General features: G+C 42.9%; 1 protein-coding gene across 2 annotated transcripts in view; it reads left to right on the forward strand.

Moving 5' to 3' along the window:
• The window catches only part of KIF20B (kinesin family member 20B), a 42052-nt gene that overhangs the window by 9002 nt on the left and 18940 nt on the right, over nt 1-14110 (forward strand). For both annotated transcript variants that reach the window (XM_079976212.1, XM_079976211.1), the window contains exons 10-20: nt 635-703; nt 790-936; nt 2167-2329; nt 3855-4178; nt 4990-5129; nt 5790-5919; nt 7296-7518; nt 7896-7957; nt 8421-8540; nt 9975-10134; nt 12495-13617. In XM_079976212.1, the coding sequence (XP_079832338.1) occupies nt 635-703; nt 790-936; nt 2167-2329; nt 3855-4178; nt 4990-5129; nt 5790-5919; nt 7296-7518; nt 7896-7957; nt 8421-8540; nt 9975-10134; nt 12495-13617 (2661 nt within the window). The remainder of the gene's footprint in view (nt 1-634; nt 704-789; nt 937-2166; nt 2330-3854; nt 4179-4989; nt 5130-5789; nt 5920-7295; nt 7519-7895; nt 7958-8420; nt 8541-9974; nt 10135-12494; nt 13618-14110) is intronic.

Raw genomic sequence — 14110 nt, forward strand, 5'->3', positions numbered from 1 at the left:
TTCCGTGTGCGGCTCTGGCTCTGGCCAGAGAAGCGATGTCACGCTGGCCACGTGACCCGGAAGTGTCTCCGGACAGCGCTGGCCCCTGGCCTCTTAAGTGAGATGGGCGCACAACCCCAGAGTCTGTCAAGACTGGCCCATACGAGCAGGGGTACCTTTACCTTTACCTTACAGTAAGCACACAACACAGGGCTTGCGTTCCGGGCGATAACGCGTAAAGCCAAAACTGCATATGGTCAACACACATTGGGTGCAACGGTGGGTGGGATTGCCAAAGTCTTTTTTCCAAGAAACCTCCCTTAAAAAAAATATGGCCAAGTGCATAAAGCTGAATGTGTACAATGTGTGTAAGTTGCAGACTTACTGTACTCCATTGGAGAATAGGGCAGTGAAGAGGCCTGCAATATTCTAAAATCCTTATCTGGGATGTTAAAAGAAGTTAATATGCATGTTTATGTATCTTCCAAATGGTATAAATATATCTTAAAATCTATCACTATATACTAGAATGGAAGAAGTGCCTCGAGGTTAGGAGCTATTAAGATTTTCAAAATGGCAGAAGGCTGCAACGTGTTCACTGATGTTTAAAGATAGCATTGCTGGCAGCAACGTCTGTGTATTTTTGATCTTTCAGCCACAGTATATTCACTGTGAAAATGCTAAAAATTGATCCTGAAGCAACTCGTGTGATGCAAGTCAATGAGTAAGTTTTGTATTTCATGTGTTCTTACCGATTAAAATTGTAAGACCAGGCAACCTAAATTTCCCACTCCTTTTCTTTATCTCCAGATTATTCCTTTGCGACCTCGCTGGCTCAGAGCGTTGTACACGAACCCACAACGAAGGAGAGAGGTTGAAAGAGAGTGGGAATATTAACACTTCCTTGCTCATTCTAGGCAAATGCATCAGTGCCCTGAAGATGAGCCAGCAATCAAAGTAGGTTCTGGGCAAGCGTTTCGCTTCATGTTAAGGGATGGGGGCGGGGGCTTCTAGCAGCTCTCTGTAAAGAGAAGGAAAACACCTTTTGAATGAGAGAAGTATGCATATTCCTCATGCAGATCTCTGCTACCTTTCATGTAACTTAGGTGTTTAAGAGAGACCTAGACTGCTTAACAGCCTGTCCTTAACCCCCCCCCCCCTACCTGACATGATCCCTACAGGATGTGAATCCTAACAAGCGGGAAATGGTATAAAAGGAGGCAGAGTGCTTTAAAGAGCCAGAAATTGCCTTATCTTTCCAAATGTCACCTTTAATCCTTTAACCAGTCCTTAAATAGGAGTAAGAGATCTTTCCATTTTTAGGGCAAGCACATCCTTTTGCTAGTCCGGTGAACCATGATACTTGACCAGTTCTCAATTGGCAGTGCAGTTTCCAAGCTAAAATAATAGATGATGATGATGATTTTTCAAAACTGAACTAAAACATGCAAGTGACAGGGCCATAATGCGATTATAATATATTTAAAAAGCTTTCCCCTGCCCAAAGTGCTGTGTTACCCAAGTTTGCTTGATCAAAGAAGCGAGCTAAAACCTCCCTGACTGTACAAACCAAGCTTGCTGCATGTCCGCTACTTGTTTCTCAGTGAACACCTGCAATGTTTTGAAAGGACAGGTGATGTTCATAAGCGTGAGAGGTACCCAGTAAGATGCTGAATCTGTGTGCGGCTGCCCCATGTGGTGAACCACTGCAGGTAGCAGCCTTCTCCGCAAAGAACCCACTCTTCTGCTCTGGAAGGAGTATTCAATGGCTTTCTGTTCTGGCTGAGCCTTCCTTGAGCAACATACTCTGCCTGAGCTCTGGCGTACTCACAGTTTGTTGGTTTTTGTTTGGTTCTGGCCTACCCTTTGGTATTAACTTGTTATTTGGTCCCAACTACTGACTTTCTCCTATAGTTTTCAGTTTGGGGCTTCCTTCAGGCTGCTGCCCACAACCCATCCTCAATGACAATAATCCTTTACCCCCTTGTCTTTTGGATCTCTGTAGAAACTTGTTAAAAACAAACAAACTGGGAAGCTTGTGGTGAAGAAGCAACAGGCCTGAATGGACCTAAAGCCTTTCAGGCTATGCCTGTTTAAAATGAAGCTTGGCCCCATATCCTAGAAAATCTGCTTGAAAACACTCTTCAAAAAAGTGAACTGCAGCTGTCTTGTTTGTTTCATTTTCAGGCTGCAGCAGCACATCCCCTTTCGGGAAAGCAAGCTGACTCACTTCTTTCAAGGCTTCTTCAGTGGTAAGGGGAAGGTGTGCATGATAGTGAACGTCAGCCAGAGCGCCTCTGCGTATGATGAAACCCTCAACGTGCTCAGGTTTTCAGCAATTGCTCAGAAAGTAAGTGTTCACATTTGTATGAAACTGGAAGTAGATTATTGGAGTCACCATGCAGTTAGAGACATGCAAAAGGCTATGGGTCAGCTAGCTGGCTTCTGCCCTTAGAGCTCTTTTGAAGGGCAGGTGAATGTTTCAGACGTCAGAGTTTGGTAGGACTTACTTGCAAACAAGGAAGTACAGGAATGTAGTCCTAGTACTGGAATATTAATGGTCCATTCAAACAAGATTGTTACCTGTCCTAGCTGAAATTCTTAACTACTTTTGGACCATCTTACACTTTACATTATTATCCCTGAGAAAAGTGTGTGTGTGTGTGTGTGTGTGTGTGTAGGAATTTAAATGCCACACATTTGCTTTCTTACCAATACCTGAAAGAGAATGGAAAGGGGAAAATGTGGTTAATTATGGGACTAATCTACAAGAGTGACAGTAACATCTGGGGGGAGAAAAACGAATCTCAAGTTTTCAAGAACTGATATATGAAGAAGCATCCTTGGCAGCAGCTGCTTATACAAATTAACTTGTGTTTCCTATTCTCTAAGCAGATCATTAAGTGGTATCTTAAATCAAGTACACATCTTCTCTAAAATTTGAAGGCCTTACACAAATATTACCAACCAAGGAAACTTTAAATGTAAACAACCAAACTTCCTCCCCCTTCCAAATCACTGTAACACCTATTCTGAAGTGTCAACTCGACTTCCTTATAATCTCAATTACTGCAAATAACTCTTGTGATATTCATATAAAACAAATCCTTCTGCACTTATGTGGCACATCCACAACCTGTGTGCTTTCTTCAAAGTTTATAAATGGTATCCATGTCTGGTGATTGTGTTGACTCCTGAAGCTTTTAGTTGATAGGCAGAAGCTCACTTATGTACCTGTAAGGTGCCACATATATGAATGATGCTAAACAACAGAGCTAATGATTTGCCAATCTATAGCGGGATAGGAGGGAAATGCAGCCCACCTAGCCTCTGCATCTAGCCCTCGGGCCTCTCCCCAGGCCACGTGCTTCACCATTATCCTCCAGTGCCTTTCACCTAGGGTGTGTTACTGGAACTGTGATCATGTCTCTTTCCTGCCTGGATGGAGAGGGTCACCGGGTTATAAAATGCAGTGCTCCCATCTTAATTGTAAAATGAGACCTAGCATCTTGACATTAATGACCTAGAGGGGCAGTGGACTGTCTTGTTGGGGGTCTTCAGAATGAGGCCAGACAGCTGTTATTTGGGGTGTTCATTCAGTGGATTTCATTCAGTGTGTTGAACTAGCTGGATGGCCTTCAAGGAGGTGTTTGACTACCTGAATGGCATGCAAGACCCACTCCACCACCTCTGCTTCTGTGTCATAATAAAGAAGCTATATGGCATAGGTTTGTGCTGGAAGAAAGCATGGATTCTGGAAATCCTTAAAACGAGCAGGGTTTTGTTTTTGCTTGTTTTGGCAGGAAGCTTTAATAGCAGCTAAAACCACCGTCACAAACTGGCTTTCATATGTTTTTTGCTTCCTTCCTAAATAGGTCATGGTCTTAGATTCCAATGATTCTCCCCCAGAAGAGTCATTTGAGCAGATGGCTGTCAAAGCTGAATCTGAAATGAACACTGAAGAAGATGTGCGTTTACCCGTTAAAAGAGCAACTGTACTCTGGGAGAGGACTTTGGAGGATGTGATGGAAGATGAAGAGGAGGGGGAGGGGGAAGAGCTAGAAGAAGAGGGCAGTGGGATGTATGAGGTAAACTCTGTGGCAGAAACCAGACTTGACAGAGAGGCTGAGCCGGAAGAAATGCCAGACCAAGTGGGAGATGAAGACAGTGACATTGTCATTGAAAAAGAAAAGTACCAGGTATGCCCTTGTGACAGGAATAGCTATGTGGATCTGTTGCAGCAAAAAGGAGGAATGCTTGAAAATAAGGGCCACTGTGTTAATTTGGGGCATTTACAGTCCGCTTCTCTACGGTGTTTCATACTTCAGTCTGCTTACATTTTTTAAAATGAACATAGCAGCCAGTTTGAAAACAATAAAGATGCACTGAAAAATGTCTGCTGGATAGGGCTGCCCACCTGTCAGATGATCTGATGTCACGCTAATACCCTTTTTGCCTGCTTGGTTTGAAATCAGTTGTGGGTGAAGGCATAGCTTGCAAAGTTTCGGTAGTCAGACCGTCAGTTCCTGCAAAGTGCTTTGTAAGGGGCTTTGCAGGATGGCTGTTATGAAGCCCTGTGCAAAGGGCGCTGCAGGCATGATAGGTGGGACCTGCAGATGCCCTTTGGACTGAGCCAGGCCTGTCCCACACTTAAGGTTCTATTTGAGACTGGGTGTAGGGCAGGGCACAGTGGCTTGGCTGATATACCCCCGTGAGCCAAATGGGGTGGTTCTCCACCGTTGCCACAGGTTAAGGCTTGGGATTTGGTGGCCTCTCAAACTTGGTAATTTGATTCCAGGACTTCCTGCCTTTCTATAAACCATTTTAGGTTTTCCACGTCTCCCTAGGGATTCACTAGAATGCATTTTTACGTCAGCCTTTCTTGTGTCTCACAACGTGAGAAGCCACAGGCTTTGGGGCTCCCCGTAAACAAAATGACGATGCGCGATGACAATGAATCCCTAAACATGCCTTCCACGTGCTGACTCTGCTCCCGGTGCTCCTGTTTAGAGGCTGCTTGCTATAATAGAAGATCTGAAAAACAAGCTGATTGCCGAAAAGAAGGACAAGCTGCTCATGGAGCTGAAGATCCGTGAAGAGGTCACACAGGAATGTGCTCAGTATTTTGCAGAAAAGGACAGCCATTTCAAGTAAGTTCCCTGATCTTATATTTCCGAAGGGCTTGCCAACATTGCTTTAATGTTCGGGATTGGCATGCATCCACATACAGCCCAATCCAGCAGCCAGCTGGCTATGAACTGTGCACTGATACCCAAGGGAACAAGGCACACTTAATGTGTGTGGCTTCTTTATGTGCAAACACGTCAGCTTTCAAGGTTCCTGGTTGAAAACACCCCCATGTGCATCTTGCTCCACTGTGGTGGAATACAGAGCTCATAAATCTTAAGGCCCTCTTGGGCAGCAGACTTGGGTTCTTCTACTCCTGGCCCTTCCATTCCCTGAGGGCACACAAAAGGTAATAGCTGCACTGAGGTATCTTCTTGTTGCTCTTATTCAGAGTGTAGGATTTGCCATAAGCCACATTTCCCTGCTTTCCATTCCCAGATGTGTTTTGGCTACAGATATTTTAAAGCAGCTCCCATTTACAAGTCATTTTCTTTATGTCCTCTACCATTCTTTTGTCTTAAGACCTGCACCAGCAGTTGGTGATTCCCAGGAGCCCAGGGGCTTACCATCTTCCTGACATTTTGCCTTTTGCTGCTGCTGTCATCCTCCTCTGGAGTATAGAAGGTTTCTCTTTGGGAGAACCATTTGACATGTATTTCATTTCCGTCACTGGTTAAACTTAGGACATTTGTTGGCCTGACACAAGAAATCATGGAGGACAACTGCGAGGAGCGCATGCAGATTTACAAGGACTTGGTGAAGGAATGCATCCCACTGCCAAATAGCAGAGAAGAAGCAGAAGAGACTCAAAAGGTACAGCGTAATAAGACTGGGAATGCCAGTAACCTTATTCTACCTTGAACCTCTTAAGAGATGTATTTCTAAAGTTTAGCTCTCAAACTCACTGGGGTCCTAATGTAAAAATGGCACCAAACCAATGTGGTTGTAGGGCTCTTGCTGTGCCAACAAAGTCAGACTGTATAGTTCTGCTACCTGAAAGACACTTGAGATGCAGTTTCTACCTGAAATATAAACCTTTCAACAGATAGGTTAGCTAAGTCTAACCGCTGGGTCCCCTGATTTTGAATGCATTGAGGAAGAACAAGAACGTGCAGCCATACAGAAGGACCACATCTCAATTGTAGAACTTCTGCTTTGAATGCTGAAGTTCCCCAATTCAGTCCTCAGCATCTCCATGTAAGTGTTGGAAGAGAACCCTGACTGAAGTCCTAAACAGCAACTTGCCTGAGTTTCACCTGCACAAACTCGGCTTTATGTGGCTGAAGGCCAGCTGGTTGAAATCGCACAGATCCAGCGGAGAACTTAAATGCTCTTTTTGCACAGGGTTTCTTTGGCAGGGAAAGAGCTTTTGAGCTCTCAGACTTGCTTACCCCGGACTTTGGAGAACTTGGACCAGCCTTGCAAGATCTCACAAGAGCCTCCCAGAACCTAGCAAGCATTGGAGAAAGCTTAGAAACTCTCTCCACTGGTTGGGATGGTAAAACCTGTTTAGTGCACCATCTCTGGAAGGTGAGATCGCTCACGCGGGGGCAGTTCCAAGGGGGTGGTTTGAGTATATGCGTTGTTACATATACCCGCCACCCCCTGAACAAAGCCCTTGTGTAAGATGCAAGTTACCTGTACTAGGTGGTGAACTGACTCTTGAAGATGCCATATACAATGCTGCTTTAACGTGAGGGTCAGTCGTCATCATGCCAAATTAGCTGGGGTATATGTGTAGCGTTGGCTGGTCTACCAGACTTCATGAAGGACCCTCCATTCTTGGCTCTCTCCCCATCTTCCTCCAGAGGACTTTTCCAGTGGTCCTCTGGTGTGATATTGCCTCCTAGTGGCCAGTGAAGCTCCTGTATGAGCAATGAATGAATTAATCTTTGTTTGCGTCAGCCATCGGCCATAGCGACAAAAGAACAATGTGATATACAAAGAACAGAAAGAAAAAGTCAATTATATAAAACACACTTTAGGGTCCTGAATCAACAGTCAAATAGTGGACCTTATTCTGATTGCCCCAGCTAAAAACCTTGCAACCTTTGTTGTCATCTGCTCATCTTGATCTGTCAAGAGAAAAGACACTATGGCAGTGGTTGGGCAACCAAAAGAGGGGTGATAAGCCTGTATGAGCAAATTTTCATTGTTCCCCTTTATTTTTGTGTGTTTCGTTCAATAAGGGAGCCGAAGCTAGAGAATCGGGAAATCCAGCTGATTTTTCCTGCGTGGTCGAGTCACTGCAAGAAAACGTCTCTGATATTAAGCAGCAGGCCCAAATAGCGTATGGGATGCTTAGTGCCTTAGAAGCGCCCCAAACAACTATTGAGCGTCTTGAAAAGCAGTTGGCAGAGGTAACAGCTGCGTTATCTCAAACCCGGGAGGAGCTCTTGGCCAGGAAAGAAGGTAGGTATGATGAAGAAACTTAATAAAAGTATTGACTAGGATCTAAAGAAACAAACAGCCAGTTCCATGCACCCAGCAGGACTTTGGCCTTGTGTTTCTTGGCTAGCAGTCTTTCATTACCACAGTAAACTTACATGGAAAAGCAATTTGGGATGTGGCATTGAGACGGGGAAGGGCTCTGTTCTTAAAGGGAAGCAAGTCCAAAAGCCCAGTAGCCTTTTACTTAATATATTGTGTCTACTACTACTTTAAAGTATCAAACTTTGCAGTATCAAATACAGAATGTGGTTAGAACGTCTAATGCATTTCCCAAGCAAATTTGAGCATTTCTTTCCACGACATGTATTTAATGTTAACTTTTAATCACTCTATTCCAGAGCTGACAAAACAGGAGACTCAACTGAGTGAATCTGCTAAAGTGGTTCAAGATGCTACTCAGGTAAGCGTGCTTAGATTTCTTTAACATCTGCCTTTGCAATAGGAGTCTCCAACTTTTCTGGACATTCTGGTTTTGAGTTTTGGGTACCAGTCACAAAATGGCTGTCAGGGGGCATAGCATAGCACAAAAGGACTGTTATGAGGGGTGGCATGGTATAACACAAAACTAGTGATACTATAGTTTTTGCTGATCCCCCCTCCCCCCGTGAGAACCTCATGCTTGTCATGGAAAGTCAGCTATGTCTGCTGGTCCTCATTGTAGTAATACAGCTGTTAAATGTACAATAAGCCTTTTTTCTTCCAATGCTAGAAGGGAGGAGCTCTAAACCCATAGCTTATGAAGCTGTGAAAAATCACCTGGACCTGGCCTACACTTTGCCTCACTGCATGTTGAGTTTCCAAATGGCCACATATTGCAGTGCATTGTCGCATCTAATCCTAAACTTGTTTACCTTCTCCTTAAGAAAATGGCTCTTCAGAACAAGCGCATACAAGAGCTAAGTGAAATTGTGGAGCAAAAGGATGATGAAATAGCAAGGCTGAAAGTTCTGATAAATCAGCTGGAGGCGATCATAAAAGAGTCTGTGAGTGTTTAATTTTCCACTTGTTAATCTCAAAAGTAGCAGTTGCATGTTGACATAGTGGTGCCAAATTAAAATGCTGTCCCAGAGCAAAACTGGGCTCCAAAAGCCACATGCTTAGTACAGTTCCCCCAAGGGGGACTTTTAAGAGCTTTATTTTTTGAACAGCAAGTCTCACAAAAACACTATGAAAATGGAAACTATCAGAAAAGGTGTTTTGTGATAAGACATGAGTGCCTGCTGTTCAAAGAAAGTTAAACACACGCTGCATGCATAAGCCTTTGGGTGTGTCTAAAACATGGCTCCTGGATTCCCTACTTAAAACTTTTTACTTGTATTTTATGTTACCATACAAGCATAATAGGATTTGTCTTGCTGCCTTTGGACAGAGCAAATGCATTTTTGTTCCCAGGGCCTGGTCTGAAAGCACATGATGTAGCAGCAGCCTTTTAGAAGCTAGGCAGGTCTGGTTCTTGGGAACACCGTATATAATGTCTTGAAAAGAAAGCTTGGCTATAAATGCAGTCAAATTTTCCTTAGAAAAGCACCAACTTTGGAGTGCCCTACCTGGGTGGATGGAGCAGCCAAGTAAATTTTGTTGTCCCTGAGAGGGGGCAATGACAATAAAGATATTATTATTATTAACTTTGGATTTCAAGAGGGGCAGAGGATGATCTACCTTAAGGCAGATTTTAAAATGGCAGCAATGTGCAAGGAAGAATGGTTAGACTTTGGAGGATGGAATGGGGAAGATGGTAGTAAGAGTGAACGGCAGTGGGGTAAAATACAGAGGGGGGGGGGAAGGAATGTGTTTTTCTTTTTCTCAAGGGGCTTCACTGTGTGTCAATCACAGCAGTTTTCATCAAAATTGAAGAAATCCCAAATTCTCAAGAGGAATAATGTCTTCTGTCTAATGTAATCTTCCACAAAGTGAGGCATTCCCAGTTTCATTGGGCTCCCAACTCCCATCAACCTGCATTTATGGCCAATGACTAAATCTGATGGAAGTTGTCATTCAGCAACATCTGGAAGGGCGAAGGTTCCCCACCTCCTCTCTTAAGGCAATGTGAGAGCTGCTGAGGGAGTTGAAGACAACAGTGGTCTCTAGCCACTGACTCATTGGTTATTCAAGCACCAGACCAATGAAATTGAAATGGCTGTACAGTGGTACCTCGGTTTTCAAACGTAATCCATTCCAGAAGCCCATTCGACTTCTGAAAAGTTCGAAAACCGAAATTCAATAGCCAACAGCTAGGACTTAGGGTCTTACACTCTGCAGAAGCCGCCTTTCCTGTTTGACTTCCGAGGCACGTTCAAAACCCGAAGCAGTTACTTCTGGGTTTTCGGTGTTCAAAAACTGAAACGTTCGACTTCCGAGATGTTCAAAAACCGAGGTACCACTCTACTAAATTGCCTTCCCTTTTTATATTAATGCAGGAGAGCACAATAGCCGGTATTAAACGACAAATGGCGCAGGAAAACGCTACCAGAGAAAGCTGCTCCTGTTCTCGTCAGCCTGTGGAGAACTGTGTGGGTGGCCGAAAAAAACGATGCTTAGAAGATGCAGAGGAGGTGGAAGGTCCACCTGCGAAGCAAGGTATCATTTCCTGTTCTGCAGATGCAGAGGCTCCTGAGGTCAAAAGCTAACTGCTTGTTAGAATGAGAACAAAAGAGCCCCAGCATAAAGGAAGGGTTGCGAAGAAAGCTGACTGTCAAATTAAACCAGGATGTGCATCTTGCCTGAACTCTTTGTTGCTTATTGTTTTGTTTTATACAAGTCTGAAATAAAAGTGTCTTAATTGCAAACTTCCTTTTTCATGTTGTGTCTATTCCTCATAGAGTAAGTGTAAGTTATCCTTCTGCTGTATGAGCTATACTTTGCTTAGTGAATCTGCTTGTTCAGTTCCTGTGTGCATGTAACTTGATTTTTCTATGTGTTTTAGTCCAAAATATCTGGGTAGGTCCAGTGCAAGTGTAATGTTCCCTAACAATGCTTAAGCATCAGGCGTCTTCTGCAGGTTCCCACCTCTCTTCCATGCTCTTCTTTCCTTTTCAGCTTTTGCATGGTGCACAGCACTCTTATATCCACGCTGAGGTTAAACAGGGCATGGTTAGCGTTATTTGCCAGTTATTTGAGACAACAAAACAACACCAGCACAAACTGGCTTATAAGTAGAAAACCAAATTTACTAGAATAATAGCTAGAATAGAGATAGACTTGTAACCATTCAAACAACAAACATACTAAGGTGCCATGTGCAAAACAAAGCCTGGAGTTACTGTAAACATGGAGTAGATAAATGTACAACTGTATCTTAACTAGTTACATGTGCAGTAAACGTTATACAGACAGGATAAAGAAACCACTCAACAAGTAGCGTGAGTCCAATCACAGAACGGCAGCCCCGTGCCGCCACAACAGCAAGGGTAGCACACTGGAGAATATGAACAAGTTTTTCAAAGCTGTGTTTCAAAGATTGAACTGGATGAGATGTTCTTCAATGGGTCTTGAGGTAGAAACACATGGATCAATCATGGGAAGGCAAATCAAGGCAAGTGGGCAAAAGGAGGTCTGTGCCTGTGAATACTTTCTTTATCCTGAGCAAACCATTTTGTATGACTGGCTTTTCGGACTGATGAAACGTGTAGCGAAACCTGTAATATATCCGGAGAACAGGTGTCCTTTTGCCCACTTGAGTTATTCTCACCAGGGTGGTGGCTTTGATTTGCCTTCCTGTGATTGATCCATGCATACGGCTTTGTGTTTCTAACTCAAGACCCATTGGAGAACATCTCATCCAGTTCAATCTTTGAAACACAGCTTTGAAAAGCTTTTTCATATTCTCCAGTGTGCTACCCTTGCCTTTGTGGCGGCACAGGGTTGCCGTTTTGTAATTGGACTTACACTACTTGTTGAACGGTTCATTTATCTAGTCTATAACGCTTACTGTGCATGTAACTAGTTAAGATACAGTTGTACATTTATCTACTCCATGTTTACAGTAACTCCAGGCTTTGTTTTGCACATGGCACCTTAGTATGTTTGTTGTTTGAATGGTTACAAGTCTGTCTCTATTCTAGCTATTATTCTAGTAAATTTGGTTTTATACTTATAAGCCAGTTTGTGGTGGTGTTGTTTTGTTGTATTATTATTACTGTCACCACATTTGATACTTTAGGTATTTGAGACAGCCAAAGAACATTGCTAGAGAACCAACTGAACAAACAAGTCGCTTTGCGCAATAGGCAACACATCCTACCAATATGAAGGGACCCCCTCCCCACAATGATCTATTGATGTTTGTGTTTAATTTATTTTTACTTTTAACTTATTTCTAACTTTTTATGACTTCATTGTCTGGCTTTACATTTTCATATTGTTGTAAATCGCCGTGATATATTTCAATGACATAACGGTATATAAATGTTTATTATAAATAAATTGAGAAACATCTTGTACTTGGGCCCAGTGCCTAGAGCTGAAGAATCGTATTCTGGGCCTTTTGTAGGAAAAAATTTCAGATGATTCTTTGCCTTTTTAAAGCACGAAAGTGGTTCTTGTAATGTGAATATGGTACTTACTGGTAAAACATCTCAAAGCAGGATTACTCAGTATGGCAAGACCAGAAACAAAGCTAGCCAATAAATGACTGTAACTTAAAGGATAGTATTTAACTCCGTTTACATTAACTGTTAAAGTAAGCTTCCTAGGTCCTTGCCCAGTGATGATGCTCATACCTTTTTAGGTGTTGCAGTTGCCCGATCTTATCCCAAGATCTGAACTTTAGAATGGAGCAGAAATTAAAAAGATGGTCTCCAGCTGTGTGAAAGCACATCCATTTCTGAGTGAACTTGTACTATCCAACAATCTTTTTATTTCCAGATCTTCTGGAAAATATTTGCTTGGTATTGGCTTACTGTTGGATAGAAGTAACCATCTTTTTAAAAATTTTGTAGGGTCAGTTATCAACCAGTCTAAAGATGCCACAGAGACAAAGAACACCAAAGATATGCAAGAAATGAAGGAAAAGGGAGCAATGATGGCATTGCAAGAAACCAATCGAAAGTTAGAAATGCAGTTGGCTACGCTCAGGAAGGAGATGGAAAAAGAGAAAAACGAGAGTGAGGGCTTTTCTAGAAAGATAACCAGCTTGTGTCAGGAACGGTTTTCTTCAGAAGAAAGGGCTTGTATCTTAAGTAGGGAACTCCACCAGCAGCTGGCTAATTGTGAGAAGATAATGGCTGAAAAAGTTGTGCTGAAAGATGAAAATAAGGGTCAAGAAGAGAAAATTCAGGCTCTCCTTCAAGAACTAGAGGCTGTCAGCCAAAATATTGCACAGAAAAAATCCAAGGTAAAAGAGGTTGAGGTAAAAATAGGCGAGCTAAGCAAGCTAGACCCACAGTGCCTCACTGTGGATATTGACCTGGCAAAGCAATCAGAGAAGGCAGAGATTGCCAAAGAAGAGCCTGAGGAAACTCCTGGAACTGCTGTTCGAAAGAGCTCATTTCATTGCAGTATTGAAATTATCTGGGAAATAAGCAAGCAAATCATTCATGCTTCCTCTCAAAAGAGCACCCGTATTGAAGACCTCCTCCAGCAAGTTGAGCAGTTGCAGAGGCAGGCCTTGGATGCTGAGGATCAGGCATCTCAGCTCAAGTTAGAGCTGAGCGAAATGACCAGCCAAAGGGATGTATCCTTGCAGGAAAAAGAATGCCTCCTGAATCAGTTAAGGGACCTGCAACAGGAAAACCTGTCTTATGCTGAAAAATACAGGGAAGAGCAAAACAGAGCCCTTGGCTATTTAGAGACAGTTAAAAAAACTGATGGCCTGTTGGAAGAGTGTAGGGCGAAAGAGGCTGGCATAGCATCTCTGGAGCAAGCATTGAAAGAAAAAGAATCTGCAGTTTTAGCCATGAAAAGAGAGGTGAAAGACATGCAGGAGAAACTCAACCTTTCAGAATCCGAAATGCAGAGGTTAAGTGACCAGGAATCTCAACTGAAGGCAGAAGTTCTAGAGTTGAGGAATAATTTGAGAACCGTTGAAAAGAATAATGAAGAATCAAAGCAAGCAATGGAACGGTAAGAAACTATTTTATCTTCCTAAAATGCAGGCAAGAGCATAAAAGGATGTTAGTTCTTGTATTGCTCTGTTTACAATTCTTTTTCCCAGGAGTGGTTTACATTGTGGTGGTCTCCTATCCCAACATTGCCCGGGGTCAGGTCCCCATTCCACCTTTTTAGCTTCAGTAGTTGAATTGTATTATGTAACAGATTTCTAGATTGGCCCTTATGGTTTTATTGCAAATTGGTGTCGTTGTGTGCCGTCTCTCTTTCTGTGAAGAGACAGCAGTGAGAAAAATACAATGAAAACTTATGTGTCTTCAGACTATTCTGAGCCATTTTTTCAAGTTATGAGCTTTACCGTTGCAAGCTGTTCTAAAATAGTGTAGATTAAATTGAGGAGTGTGTAATAAAGGCATGATGAAGGCTTCAGACATGTGCCATTTCTCTGGGAGTAAGCCCCTCTAATCAAGAATGGCATTTGCTTCTGAATAAGCAAGGTTGGAATTAG

The sequence above is a fragment of the Podarcis cretensis genome (assembly GCF_951804945.1).
Source record: "Podarcis cretensis genome assembly, chromosome: 5".
Classification (NCBI taxonomy): domain Eukaryota; kingdom Metazoa; phylum Chordata; class Lepidosauria; order Squamata; family Lacertidae; genus Podarcis; species Podarcis cretensis.